The 24,297-nt window shown below is 37.2% G+C and overlaps 3 protein-coding genes and 1 pseudogene across 8 annotated transcripts; 3 read left to right on the top strand and 1 right to left on the bottom strand.

The window, feature by feature from the left end:
- The first annotated feature begins 78 nt into the window (after window positions 1–78).
- On the top strand, window positions 79–4,461 carry LOC132253851 (uncharacterized; annotated as a pseudogene).
- Window positions 801–3,240, top strand: LOC104879425 (probable serine/threonine-protein kinase At1g09600). Its single transcript, XM_019220122.2, has 4 exons — window positions 801–1,199; window positions 1,489–1,806; window positions 2,644–2,871; window positions 2,989–3,240. The coding sequence occupies exons 1-4, from the start codon at window positions 816–818 to the stop codon at window positions 3,118–3,120; spliced, it is 1,062 nt and encodes a 353-aa protein (XP_019075667.2). The 5' UTR covers window positions 801–815; the 3' UTR covers window positions 3,121–3,240.
- Window positions 4,462–8,960: 4,499 nt separating the features above from the next.
- Window positions 8,961–9,788, bottom strand: LOC109122614 (2-hydroxyacyl-CoA lyase-like). Its single transcript, XM_019219884.1, has one exon. It carries the CDS (start codon window positions 9,786–9,788, stop codon window positions 8,961–8,963), a length of 828 nt encoding a protein of 275 aa, XP_019075429.1.
- A 5,635-nt stretch (window positions 9,789–15,423) lies between these two features.
- Window positions 15,424–22,823, top strand: LOC100261818 (pentatricopeptide repeat-containing protein At1g06710, mitochondrial). Of its 6 annotated transcripts, none has more exons than XM_059737113.1 (7): window positions 15,430–18,581; window positions 20,562–20,841; window positions 20,933–21,055; window positions 21,390–21,769; window positions 21,866–21,927; window positions 22,020–22,198; window positions 22,407–22,823. In XM_059737113.1, the coding sequence occupies exons 1-2, from the start codon at window positions 15,642–15,644 to the stop codon at window positions 20,631–20,633; spliced, it is 3,012 nt and encodes a 1,003-aa protein (XP_059593096.1). In that variant the 5' UTR covers window positions 15,430–15,641; the 3' UTR covers window positions 20,634–20,841; window positions 20,933–21,055; window positions 21,390–21,769; window positions 21,866–21,927; window positions 22,020–22,198; window positions 22,407–22,823. The 6 variants fall into 6 exon arrangements, with proteins under 6 accessions (XP_059593094.1, XP_059593096.1, XP_059593095.1 ...); XM_059737112.1 differs by having other exon boundaries at window positions 21,200–21,769; XM_059737111.1 differs by having other exon boundaries at window positions 15,424–18,581; window positions 20,933–21,769.
- The last annotated feature ends 1,474 nt before the right edge of the window (window positions 22,824–24,297 follow it).

Here is a 24,297-nt window from a genome sequence, read left to right as displayed (position 1 = left end):
AACTAGTTGGATTAAATTTGTAATCCAACAAATGATATTAGCTACTTTGTAAGTATCTAAACTATAGGCATAAAAGTGCATCTATACGTTTAATTTATAGCTTAGCATCAAATACATAGATGCAATGTAATTGCTCTGTTTGGTTATTGGTAGTGCATAGCTTCTGAAAAACATATCATTCAGCAATTGCTGATCCATCTGTTGTTACAGTGGTTGGTAATGAGATATGGGATATATAATTTGGAAGTTATTCATGCTGCAATTCAGATGGCCAAAGAGGAGGGCATATTTGTATCCTTGGATTTGGCCAGTTTTGAGGTATGACTGTATGAGTTTCTTTGCATGTGATTGAAAGAAGGTCTTCCATTTGGTTTTCTGCATTGTGATAAACAGAATGAAATTATCACCAAAATGTTAATGAAAAAAAAAAAGGAAATTGAGCTTCATAATCTTTATAATTAGTTCCCCTACACTCCCTAAAATGATCATACCTTGTAGACAGAATTTTATGCCCTTTTCAATTAAAGGACTCACCAGTCCTCCAGTGGCATAATACCATGTTTGAAAAACAAAAAAAATGAGGGTATTCATTTACTTGTCCTTAAATTTTTGGGATATGGCTTCCCCAGCCATTCCCTGAGCAATGGCTCTTCAAACCTTGAGCTTTTGAATAAGTTAACGACCATGTCTAGCTTATGGTTGGAACTAGGTTTTGTGTTCATTGCTTCTTTATCCATCTCTTGTTTAGGTGGTATGGACCTCTAAGAATCTGATATATTATTTCACAGGATTAGACAAGGATTAGGTTGGTTGATATGATCATTCTTGTCTTGTTCCCCAGTGTTTCTCTTAATGTGGACGCTAATTATTGGTTGAATTTGGATTCCTTTTTATTGACATCTTCTTTTCTGCAGATTGGCCAGGGAACTTACAGTAATGTTTACAGGGCTCGTGATCTGGACAAACGGAAAATTGTTGCTTTGAAGAAAGTTAGGTTTGATAACCTGGAGCAAGAGAGTGTCCGCTTTATGGCAAGGGAAATTCATGTTCTGCGCAGGCTTGATCATCCAAATATAATAAAACTGGAAGGTCTAGTCACATCAAGGATGTCTTGCAGCTTGTATCTTGTTTTTGAGTACATGGAACATGATCTAGCAGGTCTCGCCTCACACCCTGGTCTCAAGTTTACAGAACCACAGGTATTTGTGCAAGCTTTGTCTCATTAAATAGTTGTAATTTACATTATGATTTATACTTCAAAGTTCCATTTTTATAAGGCTACAACTGTAATTCAATTTGATGTTTCTACAAGTTTGGTTTCTTAGTGTTAGCATCACTGCCATCACATGATTTTACATTAGCAAAATTTGAAAATAGCACTTATGTGTAAAGTGTTCTTGATAAATCCAGTAATATTTTATATTAAGCTTAATCTATGTTTGTTTACTTTGATATGCAAGCTCTGAGGTTTTATTTATATATTGGCAGGTTAAATGTTATATGCAGCAACTTTTACGTGGACTTGATCATTGTCACAGCCGTGGTGTTTTGTATCGTGATATAAAGGGTTCCAACCTTCTAATTGACAACAGTGGCATCTTGAAGATAGCAGACTTTGGTTTGGCAAGTTTTTTTTATCCCCATCAAATCCAGCCACTGACAAGCCGTGTGGTAACACTTTGGTACCGGCCACCTGAGCTCTTACTTGGAGCCACTTACTATGGGACTGTTGTGGATTTATGGAGCACTGGTTGTATACTGGCTGAACTATATGTTGGCAAGCCTATAATGCCAGGAAGAACAGAGGTATCATTTATGCTTATCTATTTCCCACAAGATGTGCAGAGTACTGCCTGTTATTCATGGAATCATGATTGTGCAATCTATAGATTTTCTCTTTGGAAAAAACACCTAGCATTTGTTGTTATTAGAGTTCTGTTTTGAACATAATATTGGATGTAAAATACTAACAGTAATTGAGTCTGATTTTACCTGCTTACTTTCAGGCATATGAAAAAAAAAAAAAAAATGGTGACATTCATCTCAAGATCATGACTAAAATGTTGGAAAAGAGGTTTACTCTTAATGGCTGTTTGATGGCAAACTAGTGCTGAACACTGAAACTTTCCATTTTAATTTGTGTTAGATAACATGTTATAATAATCACTCATTTTTTTTAGTCTCACTGAAAATGAGGCTCAACAATCCAGCTGAAGTTTGCTAACTTATAGCCGAACCCTGAATTTGCTACCTATGTGATTTTAAACGATAAAGTCCAAGCCCCAAACTTGCCCTCACTTACCCTGCTGGGTGATGAATTTCCCTTGCAACACCTTGAAGTTTCTAGTGGTACAAAATCTGCATAGAAGATTTTTTATATCACATTTATAAACTGTGAAATAGTGCCTCAATCATTATGAAAATTTCCGTTATAAATTTCAGATTGAAAGTGAGATTCTCATGTTGGAATGGTTTCCAAAGTGAGATTCTATTTTTGCTTATCTTCATTGAAGAATTTTGAATCTATGCCCCCATTCTTTCTATTTAATTATTCCGTTGGGCCTGCCACTAATCAAGTAACATCTCCATCTACTTCTTCAACTTTAGCATGTCCTCATTAAGTTTGGTTCTTCTCCTTTGTAGGTGGAACAGTTGCATAAAATTTTCAAGCTTTGTGGCTCTCCATCTGAGGATTATTGGAGAAAATCAAAGTTGCCACATGCAACCATATTTAAGCCCCAACAGCCTTATAGGCGCTGTGTTGCAGAAACATTTAAAGACTTTCCTACACCTGCATTAGGGCTTATGGAAACACTTCTTTCCATAGATCCTGCTGATCGTGGATCTGCAGCCTCTGCTTTTAAAAGTAAGGTATGAAATTCTGGAGAAATTGGGTCCTTTGGGAGCCCTTTCCTTCTTTTTTAATTGATCTCTCCTCTCTCTCTCTCTTGTAGTAGTTCTTGACTTGTTTTGATTTATGTTTCCCAGTTCTTTACAGTAAAGCCACTTCCTGGTGCTCCTTCAAGCTTGCCTAAGTATCCTCCCAGCAAAGAGTTTGATGCAAAAGTACGAGATGAAGAAGCTAGAAGGTACTTATTGTTAGATGGTTTGAGTGCATAATGTGATGTTTAACAATTAAGTATACTTAAGGCACCCTGTTTTTCTACATAATATAATCCTGTTTGAAAGTGGAGCCATACTTTGGCTTCCCAAATGAATAATGCTTAAGTGGCATCTATGTGACATTTATAGAGGCGACCTGTTTTTACATCTTCATTCTAACAGAATCAGGCTGTGGTAACTGTATTAAAACCACTTTGCCCAGTTATGATGATAATATTTGGCAGATAAGATAATGATGCTGTCATTTTGTGAAGCAGTCACTGTAGAACTATGCATTATGTCAGATTGGATGCTCATTCTAGAGATGCGATTTACTTGTTACTACTGATATTTAGGATTTAAAATTTTTAGCTATTATGCCCCTTCAATTGCTGATACTAGTTATCATTCCATTTGTTGGATTTTAGTGATTCTATTGGCTTCATTTTATAATGCATTATTAGGAAGATAATATGTTTGTTGCATTTGCTACTTCGACATGTTCTTTTTTATGCTCCAGCCACTGCTAAGGAAATAAATCTTGACTGCAATATCCTACTCATGCACTGGAACAGACTTGTTCTGAATTACTGGGTGAGGAATTGTCTCTTTTAACCATTGTTTTTTTTTTTTTTTTACCTTGGCCAGATGGTTCGGAACTTTAGAGGACCTCTTCTAGAGTTACTGCAATAAGGGGATATAGATCTTTGCTTTGCCAATGAGGATGAAACAAGAGAGCTGTTAAGGTGATTGCCAATTGATTTTTCCTAACCTATCATGCTAAAACAATCGGTGATGAAAGAGAATTAATCCTCCTCATCCAGCTTAAAATTTTTGGTGCAATTTGTGGTAAATGGTGCTAATTTCTCTTATGATGGTTGTAGAGATGACGAAAATGCTAGTCCTCAGGCTGCTCTTGAATTTCTTGCTAAGCACTGCCAATGGGCAGTGGTGACACTAGGTTCTAATAGATGCCTTGCAAAATGCGGAAGAGAGGTTAGTGCAATGTAGCTACACTGCACTTCTGTTGATGTCACTAATAAAATGCATTTTACTTGTATTCAGATGTGCCCTGTGGAGAATTAGCTGCATTTTGTTGTTAGTTTGAGTAACGTATAGAATGTTCCATTTTTCTTTCAGATGGTCTAAGTTCCAGCCATATATTCTGGGACAAGAAACAAAAAAACCATAAACTTAATGTCTTTGGTTAAGGCTGCACTTTTTTCCCAATTCCCAGAGGCAAATTGATGTAGACATGTACATTACGCATCTGAAGCTTTATGCTCATCTTCTGCACATTGCTGTTGGTGGATGTTGCACAGTGGACAAGTAATCGTATAAGGATGTAGGTGATGCCGATTTCCAATGTTACCCAACTCTGAAGTATTTTCTGCATAACAGAGGTGGGTTGCAGTTGCTACAGAGTCCTCCATTGTGGTCACCATTTGAATGGCAACTGGAAGTTAAATTACTTGACTGTTTTATATCTCAAAGGTTTGAAGTGGTAGGGCAACATCACAATTAGCCATTTAGTTAATTGTCTATCAAGTGACAGTGGAATTTTAGCATAAAGGAGTATCACTGGAAGAATGCTGCTGAGTGGGCACATGTAGTGGTTGTGTTTGTTATTTAGGTTGTGTTTTTTGCCATAGAAAAACAGATTCAAAAGATTGTATATTTATTGAAAATAAATTTGTGTTTTGCCACGTTGACTGAATGCTAAATAGTATGTGAAGAAAATGTTAATTGTTGATGTTTTTAAGAGTTGCAATCTATATCATTGTGATGTTGAATAAGACAGGAAAATAACCATGGAACCTATGTCACAGAATTTTTCAAACTGGGAAAAACCCAATACCCGAACCCGTACCCGAACCCGAGCCCCGCCCCCCCCCCCCCCCCCCCCCCCCCCCCCGAAAACACATTTGGTACGGGGATGGGATTATCAAGTCTATTCTAAACGGGAACGGGACACATTAACCCGCCCCGCCCCGGGTTTGGGACGGGGATGGGAAAGAGATTCAGATAATTAGGACGGGAATGGGGTAGGGGTGGCCCGGCCCAAACCCGCCCCGTTGCCAATCCTATGTAGGGTGGGGCAGCTGTCGGCAGTGTACTTGGGGCTGTGGAGTTAGGGTGTAGGGGGGAGGGGAGGAAACTTGGAAAGGAAAGTTCATCTTGTCAAATGGGAAGTGGTGTGTGGGGATAAGGAGAAAGGGGGGCTTGGAATAAGGAAGCTAACCCTTGTGAATAAAGCGTTACTTGGCAAATGGATTTGGAGATTTGCTTGTGATAAGGAGGCTCTTTGGAAGCAAGTGTTGGTGGCAAAGTATGGTCAAGAGGACTACGGATGGAGGACCAAAAAGGCTGTGGGTGCGTTTGGGGTGGGGGTTTGGAAGGAGATTTTAGAGGAAGCTGGCTGGTACCGGGAAAACTTGGTGTTTAAAGTGGGGAAAGACAATAAAATTATGTTCTGGACTGACACTTGGTGTGGGGATATAGTGTTGTCCCAAAGGTTCTCACACCTCTACATTTTGGCAGCTCATAGAAACGTGTCAATTGAAGAAATGTGGGACCAGAATGTTGGAGAAGGAGGCTGGAATTTGAGATTTATTAGGGATTTTAATGATTGGGAGGTGGAGATGGTAGGCGATTTGCTCTAGGTGTTGAGGGAAGTCAGGATTACTTGGGAGGAAGATTCGGTTTTTTGGAAGGAATAGGGAAGTGGGCAGTTTAGAGTGAAGGAAGCGTACAATCGGTTGGATAGGCCTTTGGAGGTCGTCTTCCCGAAAAACAAAATTTGGGTGGAGAGAGTTCCAACTAAAATCATGTTTTTTGCGTGGGAAGCCACTTGGGGGAAGATATTGACTCTTGATATGCTCTAGAAGAGAGGATGACAGCTTTCCAACTGCTATTTTTTGTGTGCTTGTGAAGCGAAAAATGTGAACCACATTCTTGTACATTGTACAATGGCCAGAGTGCTGTGAGATTTAGTGTTAGGTTTAGTTGGGGTTCAGTGGGTGTTTCCTAAAACTGTAAAGGAGGTTTTATATAATTGGGGGGGTACTTTTGTGGGGAAAAAAAAAAGGAAAAAACTTTGGAATTCCATTCCGTTATTTATTTTTTGGACGGTTTGGAAGGAAATGAATAGACTAGCTTTTAGGGGGGAGGGGGGGAGTTAGCAATTCAGAGGCTTAAATATTCTTTTGTATGTAACATTTGGGGTTGGGCTAAATTGTATATGGATGAGGAGCCATATTCCCTTATATGATTCCTGGAATGGCTAGCCTCTAGTTAAGGGGTGGTAAGTTTTTGGTCTTTTTTACTTGTAAGGCCTTAGCTGCCTTGTATACGTCTTGTATACTATGGGGCTTTTTAGCCTTCTTTCAATGAATTCTGTGTTTACTTGTCAAAAAAAAAAAAAAAACAATTGAATTTTAGTATGCATATGAATCCACTACTCCAAATTTATAATACTTTGTTATTGGATTTACTAGATAACTTTTAATACAACTATCTGCAATGAAATTAGGTTGTCACATAAGTTACCTTGTGAATTCTCACATATTCATTGTAAAAAGAGGAAGACAACTGGGGAAAAAAACAAAAAACAAAAAAAAAAAGAAACAAGACAAAAGACAAAAAACAGAAAAAGGGTCATCTCAATTATGTGGGATCCATTAAGTAATTGAACCTCAATGTGTGACAATGCAGTTGGGTGACACAGTTAATGTGCCAAAAAATGTCCACTCATTTAAGATGATGGAGCCTGCAGAGTGTAAATAATGTGTAGAAAATTACTGGGTTTGAAAATGGTTATCTGACATGTAGGCATGTTGTTAGAGCTGCTGGATTCGAGAAGGTTAGATCTAATAATAGATGAAGATCTAGCAAGACAGCTACAGAAAAAGGAATGTCCTCAAGCTACTTCAGTACCAAATGTGAGTGACACAAAGGCCAATTCAGAGATATAGAAGAGGAAGAAGACAGCAAAACATGACACTAAAACACGATATATTTTCATAATGACAGACAAACGTATCTCTATACTAACAACTGCATAACTAGTTACTAGGAAGAAGAAACTCAGCAAAGAACATTTAATCACATTAGATGCTCATATCACTCATCTCTTGCTATATTTTCCTCTTAAACACCATATTGTTTTTCTTTATTAAAGCAAAACGATAATATTTTGACATGTTCACTCAGTGTTTGACCCATTTAAGTGGTGCATACAATGTGGGGCAAAAAATTGCCCTGAAATTGAAGACCCCTTTGAGGAGTTTCTGACATGTATCTATAAGGAGTGCTATTCATACAGGGAAGTGGCTCCTCTCCAGTAGATACATTGTGATAATCTAATAAAGATGAAGATAGCAATTTTGTTCTTCTAGTCTTTGGGTGCTTTAGGTTAGGGTCATGACAAGATAAATTTTAAGTTTCATGCCACTTTTTTTCACTTGGATCTATTTTGGCACAGCTATGCATGCGACTGGTTTAATTTGACATGTCATGTGCTATTATGGTTGAATTTAGTGGTGATGTGCTTGGTATGTAGGCAGTGAACTTAATTGCATAGCTAATATACAAGATGATACACTTCCTAGAAGAGAGAAAAATGATAAAAAAAAACTGCATGAGAAAAAGTTGTTTGTAAAAAGATGCAAGTTTATGATACCCACAAACTATTAGTTTAACCTTCAAAAACTATAAATTAACCAAACTAAAAATTTGAGCCACAAGTAAGAACAAGCAAACCCAAAATATTAAAAGGCAAGATACAGAATTCTTCAAACTTATCAATTTCCAATTTGTGGAAAGGATGAACACAAATATCATTCACTATCCTATCAACATCAAATTAAGATGTATACTCATTTGGAGCTTTAAGCAACAATCCAAGATCAGAGATGCTTTCTCTTGGGTCTAAGGGTTTTACTTACTGCTCAAATGGATTAAATGCTTCCCTTTGAGAAATTTGTTGCCACTAGATTACAATTTCCTAAGATGGAGAAAAGATACAGCCTCAAGATCAGGGGAAAGCAGTAAGAAGGACTCACTAGAGTCCTTATCTACTAGAGAAGCAAATTTCCCAGATGAAATCAGCCAAGTGTTTCAACAAGAAAATCATAGCAGTAAGAATCTCTCATAAGCAGAACATCGAATGTGAGTTTTACACCATGCTTGTTCATGACTAATTGCAATAAAACATGGTAAGACTCCCCCATCACTGTGCAGTTATGAATATATCTAAATAAATAAATAAAAGCATTTTCACACAAAAGGGATCATACCTCAACTTCCATGGCACTGAACCCAAATCCAGAGTCACCTTCAACTGCAACCACAAGGCGATCATGTGAAGCCACAACAGCAACAATGTAGCAACCTAAACCAACCCCCATAGTCCCCCAAGTCCTTGCATCCAACCTGGTCCTCGGCTCAGTCTGAATCAATACTGACCTCCTAACTTCTAAAATCAATATTGGAGCAGGGCTACCCACTTCCAGGATTGCATCTCTAATAATTCTCATGGGCGTAAGAAAATTAAAAGGCACAACATCCTTCGCCAACTAAGCCTCCATCCTCGACACATTATCCCTAACCTTCTTTGAAATGGCCTTGACCCATGGATGAGACTTCCCCAAACAAAAGGGTTGTCCTTAATCTCCAAATTGATCATATCCAACACCTACTTTGCATCCCCAGCAAGACCCAAACACGGTTGCCTCAACTGAATTTCTTCCTCACACACATCAACCAAAATAAACTTCACATCCTTAGACTACTTAGGAGGCTCCCCAAAGTGCAACAACCAGTTTAGACGCACACCAACTACAAGTGCAACATCACATTTACCAATACAAAGCGACCACGCACCTGTCGAGTTCGTGCATATCCGGAAATAGTCCCTTCCCCATTGGAGTTGGCAAAAATGGAATCCCAGTGCTCTCCACCAGCGTTTTTATCGAATTCTCAACACGTGCAAATGCAACCTCTTTTCTGAACACAATGAGAGGCCTTTTGGCTTGTCTGAGCAGAGAAACTGCCTTCTCGATCAGGGAAGGCTCAACAGATGGAGATTGTGGCTTTGTCCTAGAATTTTCAACAGCAGCCAACAGACTCTTGGCCTCGGATTGAGAAACAGTTTGGTGGAGAACATCCGTTGGAAGATCAAAGTAACAACCATCGGGCCGACCAGAAAGAGCTTGATCCAGGACTTTAAAAACGCTCTTAGGTATTTGGGAAATATCAGTGGCTTTTGCAGAGAACTTGGAGAAAGGCTCGACGGCGGCCACCTGATCAAGCTCTTGGAAGTCGCCGCGATCGAAGTCAGCCTGATCGCAGGAGCCAGAAATCATCACCATAGGCCAAGTGTTGGCGGCGGCGTTGGAGAGCCCAACCAGGCCATGGACACAGCTAGGGCTAGAGACAATGAGAAGAAGGTCGGGCTTGCCGGTAAGATAGTCGTAGGCGGAGGCAGCATAGCCCGCCGACTGCTCGTTGTGGAAGGCGAGGAAGAGAATGCCGATTGACACAGCACGACTAGCAAATGAGGTGACAGGAATGCCGAGAACGCCAAACATGTGCGTGACACCAGCGGCCGTAAAAGCTTTAGCAGTGAGGAGGTTGTCGTCTACAAGGGTTTGGGAATCGTGGATTTTGCGATCAGAGTCGGCCATTGGAAGTGATGGAAGTGAGATCAGTGGGGTGCTTTGGATATATCTTCTAAGGAGGAGAGGTTAGGATCTATCCCGTAGAATTGCCTCTTTATCAATTTTTTTTTCTTCTCTTCTTCACCTGTGAAGAGCACAAAACAAGAAACAAACCTCAATGAACTCTGTTTGGTCACCGAGAAAAAAAAAACACACACAAGCAAATAGAATAATCTAGGGATTGAGATTGCCACTAGCACAAACTAATCGTTAAACAATGATTAGTTAGGGTCGGTTTCAATATGTAAAAGATCAAAGCAAGTGGTCCACATCTTACCATAGAGACTGCCCTCACAATTTCTTCCGAGGGGGAGAGGTTGTATTTGCATGTTAATTTAGGATATTAGATGCGCTTTGAGACCATAATTTCATCCTGATGTTCTTGGCATCTTTAAGGAAGATGTCTACTGTGAAATTTCATATTAAAATCAACATTGTTTTATTTTTGTAAAGACCTCAACTGTGTAGATATTGTCCGCTTTAAACCCAAAGGGTCCCTATAGATATTGTCCGCTTTAGACCCAAAGGGTCTGTGTAGATATTGTCCGCTTTGAACCCAAAGGGCCCCTCACGGCTTTAAAAGCAGTCTATTTGGTTAAGAGGAGTCTCCACATATATAGAGTCGGGAACTTTCTCCCATATCCGATGTGAGACATTACAAACACCCCTCATATAGACACAACGTCCTCGTTGTGTCCCATGGGATTGTCGGGTCAAACAGATAAACACCCCTTACAAGGCCTAACAAACCCCCACACAAGGGTCAAGGATCAACTCTAATACCATTTGTAACGACCTGCTCTCAACCATGTAGATATTGTCCACTTTGAACCCAAATGGGCCCTCACGGCTTTAAAACGCATCTATTTGGTTAAGAGGAGCCTCTACATATATAGCACCAAGAACTTTCTCTCATATCCGATGTGGGACATCACAAACACCATCCGATGCAGACACAACGTCCTCGTTGTGTCCCATGGGATTGCGGGGTCAAACAGACAAACACCCCTTACAGGGCTAAACAAACCCCCACATCGAGGTCAGAGATCGACTTTGATACCATTTGTAATGGTCTGCTCTCAACCGTGTAGATATTATCCGCTTTGAACCCTCACGACTTTAAAACGCATCTACTCGGTTAAGAGGAGCCTCTACATATATAGCGTCAGGAACTTTTTCCCCTATCCGATATGGGACATCACTATACACTACAAATCCTCATGAACTTGAAGGGATAGTCAAAATAGGAGTTATCACTAATCTATTCTTTAAGATTGATCTTCGGTCTGGATATCATCAGTTGAGGGTCAGAGGCGATGATGTACCCAAAACTGCTTTTCGAACTAGGTATGGACACTATGAGTTTTTGGTTATGCCTTTTGGTTTAACTAATGCACCTGCTACTTTTATGGATTTAATGAATAGTGTATTTAAACCTTATCTAGATCAGTTTGTGGTGGTTTTTATAGATGATATTTTGGTGTACTCAAGGAGTGGAGAAGAGCATGAGCGCCATTTGAGTATTGTATTACAGACTCTAAGAGATAAGCAATTGTTTGCTAAATTGAAGAAGTGTGAGTTTTGGTTAGATAAAGTCTTTTTCCTTAGGCATGTGATAACTAAGATGGTATCTCAGTTGACCTTGGAAAAATAGATGTTGTAACAAATTGGAGAAGACCTAATACCGTGACTGAAAAATGATGTTTCTTATGAATACTGGTTATTATAGACAGTTTATTGAGGGGTTCTCTAAGATTGCCTTACCTTTGACTAAGTTGACACAGAAAGGGGTTAAGTTTGAGTGGTCTGATGACTGTGAACATAACTTCCAAGAGTTAAAGAATAGATTAGTTATAACTCCTATTTTGACTATCCCTTCAGGTTCAGGAGGATTTGTAATGTATAGTGATGTCCCACATTGGATATCGAAGAAAGTTTCTAGCGCTATATATGTAGAGGCTTCTCTTAACCAAGTATACGCGTTTTAAAGCCGTGAGGGCCCTTTTGGGTTCAAAGCAGACAATATCTACACAGTTGAGAGCAGGTCATTACAAATGTATCAGAGCTGATCCCTGACCCCGGTGTGGGGGTTTGTTTGGCCCCATAAGGGGTGTTTGTCTGTTTGACCCCGCAATCCCATGGAACACAACGAGGACGTTGTGTCTGTATGGGGGGGTGTTTGTGATGTCCCACATCGGATAGGGGAGAAAGTTCCTAGCGCTATATATGTAGAGGCTCCTCTTAACCAAGTAGACGGGTTTTAAAGCCATGAGGGCCTCTTTGGGTTCAAAGCGGACAATATCTACACGGTTGAGAGCAGGTCGTTACAATTTTAATGGAGGAAGATAGAGCAGAAGTTAAGAGCAGACTTGAATTCATCTCAAAATCTAAAATACGCTTTTCCTTTTGAACATGGAATCACACATTCACACTTGGAATTAACTGTTGTATCCCCACCCCAATTCCTTATCATCGGAGTAACCTCAGTGCCTCATTCTGAAATACATATGCAGTAAAACACAAATTCCTTTGTAGAGAAGACATTGAGACCGATAGGACTTCTAACCTTATGGATGATGCCATCGCTCCATGTTAAAGCCCCAAAAACTAAAAGCTTCCACTACTATTCTTGAAAGGTATGAGATCCACCCTAAAAGACATCTTCTCCCTAGCTTTTGTAAATTTTAGCTTGTTAGGTGTTCCTATAACTTCAACACCAGTTGGGTAATCTACATATGCATAGTAGATTGTGGAGCCATGGCCACAATAAGTAATATTTTATATCCATAAAAAAGACCAACAAAATTAAGATGGCCACCTCTAGTAGAACATGATGAAAACAGGGGATATAACACTGGTATCCTAACAAATCAGTTGATCAAAACGATTTTTCTATCCATTACAAGGAACTCCTCTACTACAGGTAAGATTACATTGCGTATGTTTTCAGGGGTTTTGCTCCTCCACTCTAAGAAGAAGAAGCATTCCCTCAGAACTGGCTATTCCAGTTAATTTATCAGTAGCTAGTATCAAAACAAAGTGATTTTTCTTTGACAAATGAGGTACTTGGTTGTAGATTTTGGTATAAAACATTTAATTTGTAGTGCAAGTCCAAATTAAAGCCCAAGAAATGCAAAGATGAAACAAATAGATTGTTTAAAATTATCTCAGATCAATGCCATAAGAACATCATTCATAGTCAAAACTAAAAAAAAAAAAAAAAAACCAAAGAAATTCACATAGGTTGTTATGATTTTCAATAGTAGAACTTAAATAATGAAACTAAAGTATGCCTGAAGCATGGTAGGCTTGTTGGCTCAAAAGATTCAATTCGCCAAAAGAGAAAAACACATGAAAAAAAAATTGTACTTTTGAAAAAGTTGTATCTAAAAATGGGATATTAAAAATTATTAATCAATCCTAAAAGGCCCTTAAAAATGTACAGTTTAAACAAATGGTATCAGAAGAGGCACATATTATACAATTAGCTCTTGAAAAGGTACAAATACCTAATAATGATTGGATCTCAATTAGTTATTTACATTCATGAGAAAAATGGAATTGAAATATCATTTTTATGGATGATATATTTTCTTTCCAAGTGACCATTGACATAATAAGAAATGATAATAACCCTAAATCATAAAGTGTGGAAGAATGTTGACATAGAAAAAATTGGCTAAAATCGAAAGAAGTTATCCGAACATAATTAGATTGGTTAGAAAAACGAGAAGTATTTGGACCTATAGTCTAGACGTCTGAAGTCGTCAAACCTATTGGATGTAAATGGGTATTTGTAATAAAGCATAAAGAGAAAATTGAAATCACAAGATATAAAACGCAACTCATAGCTCAAGGTCTCTTATAGAGATTGGGTGTTAACTATAAGAAAACATATTCTTTTGTGATGGACATAATCACATTTAGATATTTAATTAATTTAGTAGTCTTAGAATGACTGGATATGTATCTTATGGATGTAATTACTACATATTTATATGAATCTTTGGATAACGACATATATATGAAAATCCCTCAAGGCTTTCAAATGCCTAAAGCAAATAATTTGAAACATCGTAACATGAACTCAATTAAGTTATAAAGATCCTTGTATGGATTAAAATAATCTAGACGCATGTGGTATAACCACCTCAAAGAATATTTATAGAAAGAATGATACATAAATAATCCTCTTTGTCCATGTGCATTCATTAAGAAATCGACGACTAGATTTGCAATTGTTGCAATGTATATAGATGATTTGAATCTTATTATAACTTAAAAAGTTCACAAAAACAACTAATTATCTAAAAGACGAACTCGAAATGAAAGATTTGGGAAAAACAAAGTTTTGTCATGGCCCATAGATCAGTCACTTTTCAAATTGAGTGTTTGTCCATCAATCAATGTATACAAAGAAAGTCTTGAAATGTTTTCATATGGACAAATCACACTCATTAAGTTCCCATATGGTTGTTTGTTTACTTGAAGTGAACAAATGCCTCTTTTGTCCTAAAGAATATAATGTAGAACTTCTTGATCCAAAAGTAGCAAATCTCAATGCAATTTGCGTATTGATGTATTTTGCAAATTGTATAAGAACAAATATAGCTTTTTATGCACACTTATTAGCAAGATATGGTTTTGCATCAACTTAACGACATTAGAATAAAATCAAGCATCTATTGTGTTATCTTCATGGAACCATATATATGAATTTATTTATGTAAAAGGAGTGAAATCATATCTACTTAAACACATAGATGTTAGTTATCTTTCAGTTAGGTTTCAAACATGATATGTGTTTGCTTGTGGTAATATGATAATATCGGAGCGATGAGTAAAGCAAACAATGGTAGTTACTTTTCCAAATCAATCAGAAATACTTGTAATCCATGAAACAAGTCAAGAATGTGTGTGGTTAAGATCTATAATTCAATATATTCGAGAATCATGCAGACTGTCTTCCATTAAAGACAATCAAACAATACTACATAAAGATAATATTGCATGAATTACACATATTATAGAAGGATGAATTAAAGACGATAAAAGTAATTATATATTGCCTAAATTTTTTTACACTCATGAGCTCCAAAGAGTAGTGAAATCAATGTTCAATAAGTACGATCAATCAACAATTTAGCAAACTTATTCATATAAGCATTGTTAACTATAACACTCAAGGAACTCGTATATAACATTAGAATGTAATGACTCAAAGATTTCTCTTCAAAAAAAAATTTTCCTTAATGTTATCCGAACCAAACATAACCTAGTTATGTTTGATTCCCATAAAGTTTGAAGGAAAATGCGAGGGAGAGAAAATAAAGAGAAAAAATATAAAGAAAATAAAAATTGATTTAAAATCAATAAATTATTTTTATATGTTATTTCAATTTCATTTCTCTTACTTTTTTTTATATATATAAAAGTTAAATAACTTAAAACTATATAAATTTCTAATTAATTTTAAGTGAATTTTATTTTATTTTCCTATTCCATAATGAAATCAAATAAAAAAATATTATTATTTTTAACAAATTTTTTCTTCCCTTTGTAATTTGCGGAACAAGCATAGCCTAAAATCTGTTCGGTAAAAGAAAAGTTTCCCAAACGCGTCTTTTGGGATACAAAACTGAAACCAAAACCTCTTTCCTATAGCATTTTCAAAATGGTCCGAGTTTGTATTCCTGCTTTTCACTTCCGAATAGCGTGAGTCGCCTGTCTGAACCATGAGAAAATCTCAAACCCAAGCCACCACTCTCATTGCTTACTATTCTTCTCTCGGTTTCCTTAAACCCTAATTCTTATCAGGCAATGTGTCAAAGGGGTTTAAGGATTTTGCTCTCTAACTCACTTCCAATGACAACCCACTTCTTTGCTTCTAAACCTTTCAAAATTTCAACCATCAGTAGATTCATCTGCACCTCTTCTTCCGAGGATAATCTCCACGGTTTGGTCGATTCCGATTTCAGTGTCCCCGAAAGTTCGCGGGTGGAATCCTTTTTGGCCGAGGAGTTTGCATTCTTGCGGGATTCTTTGTTGGAAACTGGTTCTGACACTGGCGCTTCAGTGAATAAATCGGTATCTGGTAGGTGTTCTAATGATGCGGTTTTGATTTCGGATGTTATTAGGAATACTGGTGATGGGTTTGGGCACAAAACCCAGAAGTTTCTTAGGCAATTTAGGGAGAAATTGAATGAAACTTTGGTGGTTGATGTGTTGAGTCTTGTGAAAAACCCTGAATTGGGTGTTAAATTCTTTATCTGGGCAGGCAGGCAGATTGGGTATGGTCACACGGGGCCTGTTTATCATGCCTTATTGGAGGTATTGGGTTGTGGGGGCAATGATAGAGTACCGGAACAATTTCTCCGAGAAATTAGAGATGAAGATAAGGAAATACTTGGGAAGTTGCTTAATGTTTTGATTCGGAAGTGTTGCCGAAATGGACTGTGGAATGTGGCACTGGAGGAGTTGGGGAGGCTTAAGGACTTAGGATACAAGCCCTCAAGATTGACTTATAATGCTTTGGTTAGAGTTTTTCTAGAGGCAGATAGGTTGGACACAGCTTATTTGGTTCATAGAGAAATGTCTGATTCTGGTTTTAATATGGATGGGTATACACTGGGTTGCTTTGTGCATTTGCTGTGCAAAGCAGGCAGGTGGAGGGAGGCGCTTGCACTGATTGAGAAGGAAGAATTTAAACTTGATACAGTGATTTATACACAGATGATATCTGGGTTGTGTGAAGCTTCGCTTTTTGAAGAAGCTATGGATTTCCTGAGTAGGATGCGGTCTAGTTCTTGCATTCCTAATGTTGTCACTTATAGGATTTTGCTTTGTGGGTGTTTGAGAAAAAGACAGCTCGGTAGGTGTAAGAGGATTCTTAGTATGATGATTACAGAAGGTTGTTATCCAAGTCGTAGAATATTTAATTCTCTTATTCATGCCTATTGCAGATCGGGAGACTACTCTTATGCCTATAAGTTGCTCAAGAAAATGGGAGATTGTGGCTGCCAGCCAGGTTATGTGGTTTATAATATACTAATTGGTGGTATTTGTGGCAATGAGAAGTTACCTAGCTTGGATGTGTTAGAATTGGCTGAAAAAGCTTATGGTGAAATGCTTGATGCTCACGTTGTATTAAACAAGGTCAATGTCAGCAATTTGGCACGGTGTCTCTGTGGGGCTGGAAAGTTTGAGAAAGCATATAGCATTATTCGTGAAATGATGAGTAAGGGTTTCATACCTGACACCAGCACGTACTCAAAAGTGATTGGTTTACTTTGTAATGCGTCCAAGGTAGACAACGCTTTCCTATTGTTTGAAGAAATGAAAAGTAATCATGTTGTTCCAGATGTCTTTACATATACAATTTTAATTGATAGCTTTTGTAAAGTGGGCCTTCTTCAACAGGCTCGTAAATGGTTTGATGAAATGGTAAGGGATGGTTGTGCCCCTAATGTGGTGACTTATACTGCCCTTATACATGCTTACCTTAAGGCAAGGAAGATGTCCAGTGCAAATGAGCTCTTTGAGATGATGCTATCTGAAGGTTGCATTCCAAATGTTGTCACGTATACTGCCCTGATTGATGGTCACTGTAAATCTGGGCAAATTGAAAAAGCTTGCCAGATTTATGCAAGAATGAGGGGAAATGCAGATATTCCGGATGTGGACATGTACTTCAAGATTGATGATGGCAACATCAGAGATCCAAACATTTTTACTTATGGAGCTCTGGTGGATGGTTTGTGCAAAGCACACAAGGTTAAAGAAGCACGTGATTTATTGGATGTCATGTCAGTGGAAGGTTGTGAGCCAAATCATATTGTTTATGATGCTCTTATCGATGGGTTTTGCAAGGTTGGAAAATTAGATGAAGCACAAATGGTTTTTACCAAGATGTCAGAACGTGGGTATGGTCCAAATGTGTATACTTATAGCTCTCTTATTGATCGGTTGTTTAAAGATAAACGGTTGGATCTCGCTTTAAAAGTCTTGTCCAGAATGCTAGAAAATTCTTGTGCTCCCAATGTTATTATCTATACGGAGATGATTGATGGCCTCTGTAAAGTTGGGAAGACAGATGAGGCTTATAGGCTTATGTCGATGATGGAAGAAAAGGGGTGTCATCCAAATGTTGTGACTTATACTGCAATGATAGATGGATTTGGAAAGGCCGGTAAAGTTGACAAATGTCTTGAGCTCATGAGACAAATGGGTGCCAAGGGTTGTGCTCCAAATTTTGTCACCTACAGGGTTTTGATAAACCATTGTTGTGCTGCTGGCCTTTTGGATGATGCTCACCAACTTTTGGATGAGATGAAACAGACATATTGGCCTAAACATATGGCAGGCTATCGTAAGGTCATTGAAGGTTTCAACAGAGAGTTCATAATCTCTCTTGGCCTTCTAGATGAGATAGCTGAGAATGTTGCAGTGCCAATAATTCCAGCCTATAGAATTCTGATTGATAGCTTCTGCAAGGCGGGGAGGCTGGAATTGGCTCTAGAGCTGCATAAAGAGATGTCGTCATGTACATCTTATTCAGCTGCAGACAAGGATTTGTACTCTTCTTTAATTGAGAGCCTCTCCCTTGCAAGTAAGGTTGATAAGGCTTTTGAGTTGTATGCTGACATGATAAAGAGGGGTGGTATTCCAGAGCTAAGCATTTTTTTCTACCTCGTGAAGGGGCTCATTAGAATTAACAGGTGGGAAGAGGCACTTCAACTTTCAGATTGCATATGTCAAATGGTACATGTCTCTAATTCTTCCTCTCTTATTTTGAAACATGCTATATATTGATACAGAACCGCAGATTCAGAATTCCATCTTTGTGGCTAGAATCTTCAATTTAGGTTACATTCCTGATTCTGAACCCCAATCCTGGACTTCCTCCTTATAAACTTGATAAACTTGTGATTTTCTTGTGACAGAATCAGTGAGCTACTATTTAATCAGGGCAGAATCTTAGATAGCTTAAAAAAAATTTTGGCTGAGTAAAATTTTTAATGAAAATTTAAATTAACTATTCTGAAAAGAAAGTATGACCCTATTTCTTAACTTCTAATTCTAGAGACAAAAAGAGCTTTTTTTCCTTATAAAATCAACTATTCCCTCTATTCCTAAAATTAGATGCATCTTATAGAATTAACATTCTTTATTTGGTCCAGATTTTGTGTGAGAGTGGAATGCTCATCTGTGTTTGACTTTTGGATTGTGTGGGGTCACACTAGTGTGTTCCCTTTTCCTGTTTCTCACCCTTTGATGACCTTTGCATACTTCCTGTACACTGGGGTCTGCCCCTTCTTGATTGGTGTTTTAAATAAATTGTTCTTTTTGCCTATCAAAAAAAGAAATTTCATTAATACTTGGTTTCATTGTGAAGTTTTCATACTTAGTTAATGTGGAACCATGCTTGGCCAAGCTGATCTTCAAATTTTTTGTCGCTCCCATGTTTTTCATGCACAGAAAATTTCAAATTGATTGCATGTTGAGAGTTATCTTATCCATGTGTTGCTCCAAATTAAGGCTTATTTATTTTTTCTATAAACACATTAAAGTTCTATTTGTTGTGGATCCAGTGATTGGACAACTATGTATCTTAGTACTGCACTTACCTATCAGTACTGCACTTATTTTGAAATGCCCATTAACCATCCTGTATACTAACTGATCACAAGGAGGGTTTCCCCCCCCTCTTTGGTGCATGTGTGTATACATTTTAGGTGTGTGTGTTGAATGGTTTGAGTCTTATCTTTCTCCTCTACTTAAGGTATCAGTGGGTGCTTCTATATGAAGAATTCAACTTGATTATGGAAAGAATTGGGCTGACTAGGTTGTCTCACTGTGCGCTATGTACTAAAATCTTACTTGTTGGGGATACATTTTAAACACCTGTTATAAATAATTAAACAGGATGTCACTTCCTCAGTTATCTAAATTTGACAAGGGTCCATAAATGTCCCAACTGATGAAGGTTCATTTAGTGTCTCAGAAATATCCTAGAAGACTTGGAGGCCAGACATGAAAAAATTGGATTAATGTGTTTTGGCAAGCAAAGATTGAAAATAAAGTTTAATGGAGGTCTTTGATCCTATTTATTACAGTGTGGATTGAATAATAGAATAGAGAACACTGATGTTTGCTTGTTTGTCAAACAAAGGAAAAAGGTAAAAAAATACACGGCTGTTTGCTTGATGCTTGTTGGATATCTGGTCAATCTTTTATGGATAAAAAAACTTCTTAGAGAAAGTGAGCATAATGTTTGGTTGAATTCTTATTAGTCTGCATTCTGCAATATCATATTCTCCTTCAAAAAGTGACAATTTTCTCTGTTGAGATGTATTATGGAACTCCTTTCCTTTTCCTTTCTGATAGGCAAATGATAAGATTTTAAGATGGACTATGGTTATTTGGACTTGTGTAACTTTGGCCTGGTATTGTAAAAAAGGCCTTAGTTCTGTCTCTGCAGTTCCTATATTAATGATGTTATTCATTTCTGCAAGAATGTTTTCATGAAGAACAATAAAGTAAATTGTATGCTATGTTTCTTCTATGGTATAACTTATATGCAATGTTTAAAAAATCAAAATTTTAAATGTCTGGTTCTGCTGAAGTTTGTTATTTCCCCTCCTCTATCACTGCCTTTTTGAGAGTTTGGAATGTTTTTTCTTAAAACTGTTTGGTGATGGTTATCAATATTTATGGTTCAAAGTTTTTCAATTTGAGCAGGATATCCATTGGCTTCAAGTTGAAGAGACATCTCTCAAGGGAGAGGAGTTTGGTAAAGTTCCTGTCCCTTGAATGAGTATGTTGGTTGAGAATCCTCTGTGCACCCATTTGAAAACATCAACTGATGATTAACAACTCTGTCAGTTGTAAAGTGAGAGTAATCACTGGACGGCTTTGAATCACCGTCTGGAAAGACTACAAACCAAGAAAAACTACAGCCAGTGGATTGCTGGATTGAAGAAATGAAAATTTGTGATTTGATCACACAATATAAATACTGGTATACTTTTTCACCTTGGTTCCACTCGTATTATTTTGTGCTACAGTGTGGTGTTATATACAATTGATGTTGCTTATTGCCTGCATTGCAGGTGGGTGCAGCTAGAATCCTGGAACTGTTTTTCTATTGGGGCATGCTGATGTTGCAATTAGGAGCATCTCACAAATCCAAGCAATGAAATCCACAATTTTTTGTGAATACAGTCAGTGAGATGGTAATGAAATGGAGAAATTACCAAGTAATATGTTTTTAATGTTGTATTGTTTGATTTTTTTTACTTTCCTGCACCTTCTTTTTAAGCAGGTAAGCTTGTTTGAATTTTCCAGATGTTTTTTTTTTTCCTTCTTTTCTCTTTTAGTTTAAAATAAAGGTTGGGGCCTAAGCATGTAAGCAAGAGACACCGTTTGAATCAGCAAGGACCAGATTCCCATCCTTCTGCTCAGTAACTCTAGACAGCAAGACTTATCTGCCTTATGGTTCCTTTTATTAGCAAGGAATTCAGCACAGAACTTTTACTTCCTTAGCTCATATTAAACCTATTCCTGAAGGTGTATCTCTATGCAATTGAGGATGAGGTACTCTTTATGAGTGATGATATCCCATCTCTGGAGTATTGACTGCAGTCCCAGTATCTGTCTCACTGATGGAATTTCTTATGCCTCTGCTCCAAGCAAAAAGAAGAGTTGATGAGCAGTGTAAATTTCTGTCACTCTGTTTGTGCAAAAGCAATTGTCAAAGGATTCCACCAGCCCAACTCTTCAGTGGGCTCCCAGCCGAATTTCCATCTCTATTAAGGTTAACTCCATCTAAGCAGAGGACTGGATCAGCCTATAAGTCTTGGTTTTTGATATGCAATCCTGCAGCTGGGTGGTTGGAAGATTTGATAAAGCTCTAGGTTGGGATGCTTCTCAATATTTCCTGCACCAAGGTCCATTTATGTTCAATAGCCTCTTTGTTCTTGCTCTTTTATTTCATACTCTTCCATTTTTTTATAATGATTTTTTGTCAATTTTATCTTGAACAGATGGTTGACTTTGTAAGAGAAGGATTTCTTGGTAGCAGCCATGATTATGAGTTCCTAAACTGGCAAGACTTCTTCAATGCTATTATTCTGATTGCTATATTCCTTTTTATTTTTTATTTCTGTGCCCCATGATAATGCTTTCCCATCTATGCAGCCTCCAATCCTACAGAGAATGGTCAATATATGAATTCCACATCTGAGGGTTTGTCCAAATAATGGACATGAGTGTGGTCAAGAATGGCATGCTGCCTAAAATTGTTTTGATAATGGCTGTAAAGCTTCCTCCCTTGAAAAGTAAATCATTGTTTTGCTGGGTATCAGGCCTTACCTCAGGTATTCCTCGTCAGTATGTTTATCAAGTTCCCAGAGCTGATGTTATATGCGCATGCACACACACCCACAGCTGATAGCAAGTTACATTCTTTGCTGCTGTTATACATACTCTGGTTAAATGGCAAATGCGGGCATATCTCCTCTTTCCTTTGAACTGTAGGGCGACTAATGTGTTCATAACTGACTTTTTGATGAATCTAATACACAGGACTTTGTGCTCGACCACTTGGGCTTCGTACTACCTATGGGGTCAGTCTGCAGCAACTGGGCATGCAGTAGCAGAACAGAAATTGGAAATAGCAGGGACGAGGCCAGTGACAACAAAGGCAAAGATAACAAAGTAAGCTCTCGCTCACATAAAACTTAAAACCATGTAACTGTATTGAAGATGGCTCTTTGGGGTAAAGCATATGGAAACCACCAGTATAAAAAGCAGCAGCATTGGATGTTCTAACTTGTGAGAATTATTTGTTGGAATAAGCATATGGAACCCTGATGTTGTCTATGTCTACACAATGAGGGAATTGGATGAATAAAATGGGAATTTGGTGAATTTTTGTTGAGCTTGTAGTTTATATGAATTCACCTGGTGTTAGGGAATTAATGTTGTATTCTATTGCCTTAATTGCTTGTGTTTTCCTTCTATTGAATATCATTGCTCTACTATTTTTCTTTTACATTATGTTTGGTTCTTATAAAGTATCAAGGAAAGGAAAAAAAAATATAAGGAAAATGTATTTATCATATTTGGTTGTATTATCGAAAATTTGAGGGAAAATGCGAGAGAAAAAAAAAAAAGTAGAAGAAAAGAAAAACTGAAGGAAAATAAAAATTAAATTTAAAAGTTAATAAATTATTTTTATATACTTCATATTCATTTTACTTATTTTAACTCTTCAATACAAAAATTTTGAAAATGCATTACTTTATAATTAATTTTAATTATATTTATTTTCTTTATTATTTTCCATAACACATATAAGAAAATAATTTTTCTTAGCATCTTTTATTTCCTTATTAATACTTTCAAGGAGCAAATCATAACCTAAAAGTCAAAAGTCCATTTGAGAATTTAGAATTTTTTGTATTTTTAAAAAATAATTTTTATCAATAGTGATTTATTGTTGATTATTCTTTGTATTTATGCAATTATTTTTTAAAAGTATCTTTAAAAACAAGTGAAAAAAACAAACAACATATTCTCCAAAAATATTATATTTTCAGAATAAGTTCTTAAAAAAACAGGGGAACAGAGCAGGGCAAATGTTACATTGGAATTATTCTACGGGTGACTACTCTGCTGTTGGATGATTTAATTCTTCACAAGGCACCCTTGGCATCATTTGATCATAGATTAAGGACGATATCATGTCATTTATCATCCACAAATTAGGCAACGGAGGTGAAATTGGCTTCTTCTCAAATCAGGCCACCAAAATCCATGGAAAGTGAAGAGACGAAAATTGAATATTGACAACTTCTGCGGTAAATGGACCTTTTCCTAACCATGCATAGTTTAGAGCTCGTTTGATAATGATTTTAGAAAATATTTTAAATTTATACTTCAAAAATTTTTACAGTGTTAAAAAAGGAAAAAATATTTCTTAAAATCATTACCAAACATACTCCTAATCTTTATCTCAAATGATTTTTTTTTCCCTCCTTGAAGGACAAAATGATTTGATCATTTTCAAAGAAAAGCAGGGTTATGATAAAATCAATGATATATCGGAGATAAAATGCTGCACGTCCATACACATACATATACAGTCCAAGCAGTCAAATAAGTAATAACCATATCAGACTAATACAATAACTATGTTTCCATCAATGTTTTTCTCACTCCTCGAAATTCTCACTTTCAAAACGATATCCCATCAGCTTATAATCCACCTCATTATCTCTATCGAACAACAGGGTACAGAGAAGTAAGTAGGCAAACCAGTTTTTTCCCCTCTGTAAATTGCTTTTTTTCTTGTTGACAGTTGAGTGATCTCGATTGTTTAATTTCATTGATGAGCTCTAGGCAGACCAACGGGCTTCAACCCACTTGGATGGATACTCTAGCCCAACAAGAATGTACTGATAGCCAAAGGATA

This window comes from Vitis vinifera, chromosome 5 (genome assembly GCF_030704535.1).
Source record: "Vitis vinifera cultivar Pinot Noir 40024 chromosome 5, ASM3070453v1".
In the NCBI taxonomy this organism is placed as follows: domain Eukaryota; kingdom Viridiplantae; phylum Streptophyta; class Magnoliopsida; order Vitales; family Vitaceae; genus Vitis; species Vitis vinifera.
The sequence above is the reverse complement of the archived record's forward strand: the minus strand, read 5'-3'. Positions and strand labels throughout refer to the sequence as shown.

Coding starts and splice junctions, on each gene's coding strand:
- LOC100261818 (XM_059737111.1), top strand. CDS start 15,642: ATGTGTCAAAGGGGTTTAAGGATTTTGCTCTCTAACTCACTTCCAATG. Junction 18,582..20,561: donor CAGATTGCATATGTCAAATG/GTACATGTCTCT, acceptor CAATTTGAGCAG/GATATCCATTGGCTTCAAGT.
- LOC109122614 (XM_019219884.1), bottom strand. CDS start 9,788: ATGGCCGACTCTGATCGCAAAATCCACGATTCCCAAACCCTTGTAGAC.
- LOC104879425 (XM_019220122.2), top strand. CDS start 816: ATGATCATTCTTGTCTTGTTCCCCAGTGTTTCTCTTAATGTGGACGCT. Junction 1,200..1,488: donor TCAAGTTTACAGAACCACAG/GTATTTGTGCAA, acceptor ATATATTGGCAG/GTTAAATGTTATATGCAGCA. Junction 2,872..2,988: donor CCTCTGCTTTTAAAAGTAAG/GTATGAAATTCT, acceptor TATGTTTCCCAG/TTCTTTACAGTAAAGCCACT.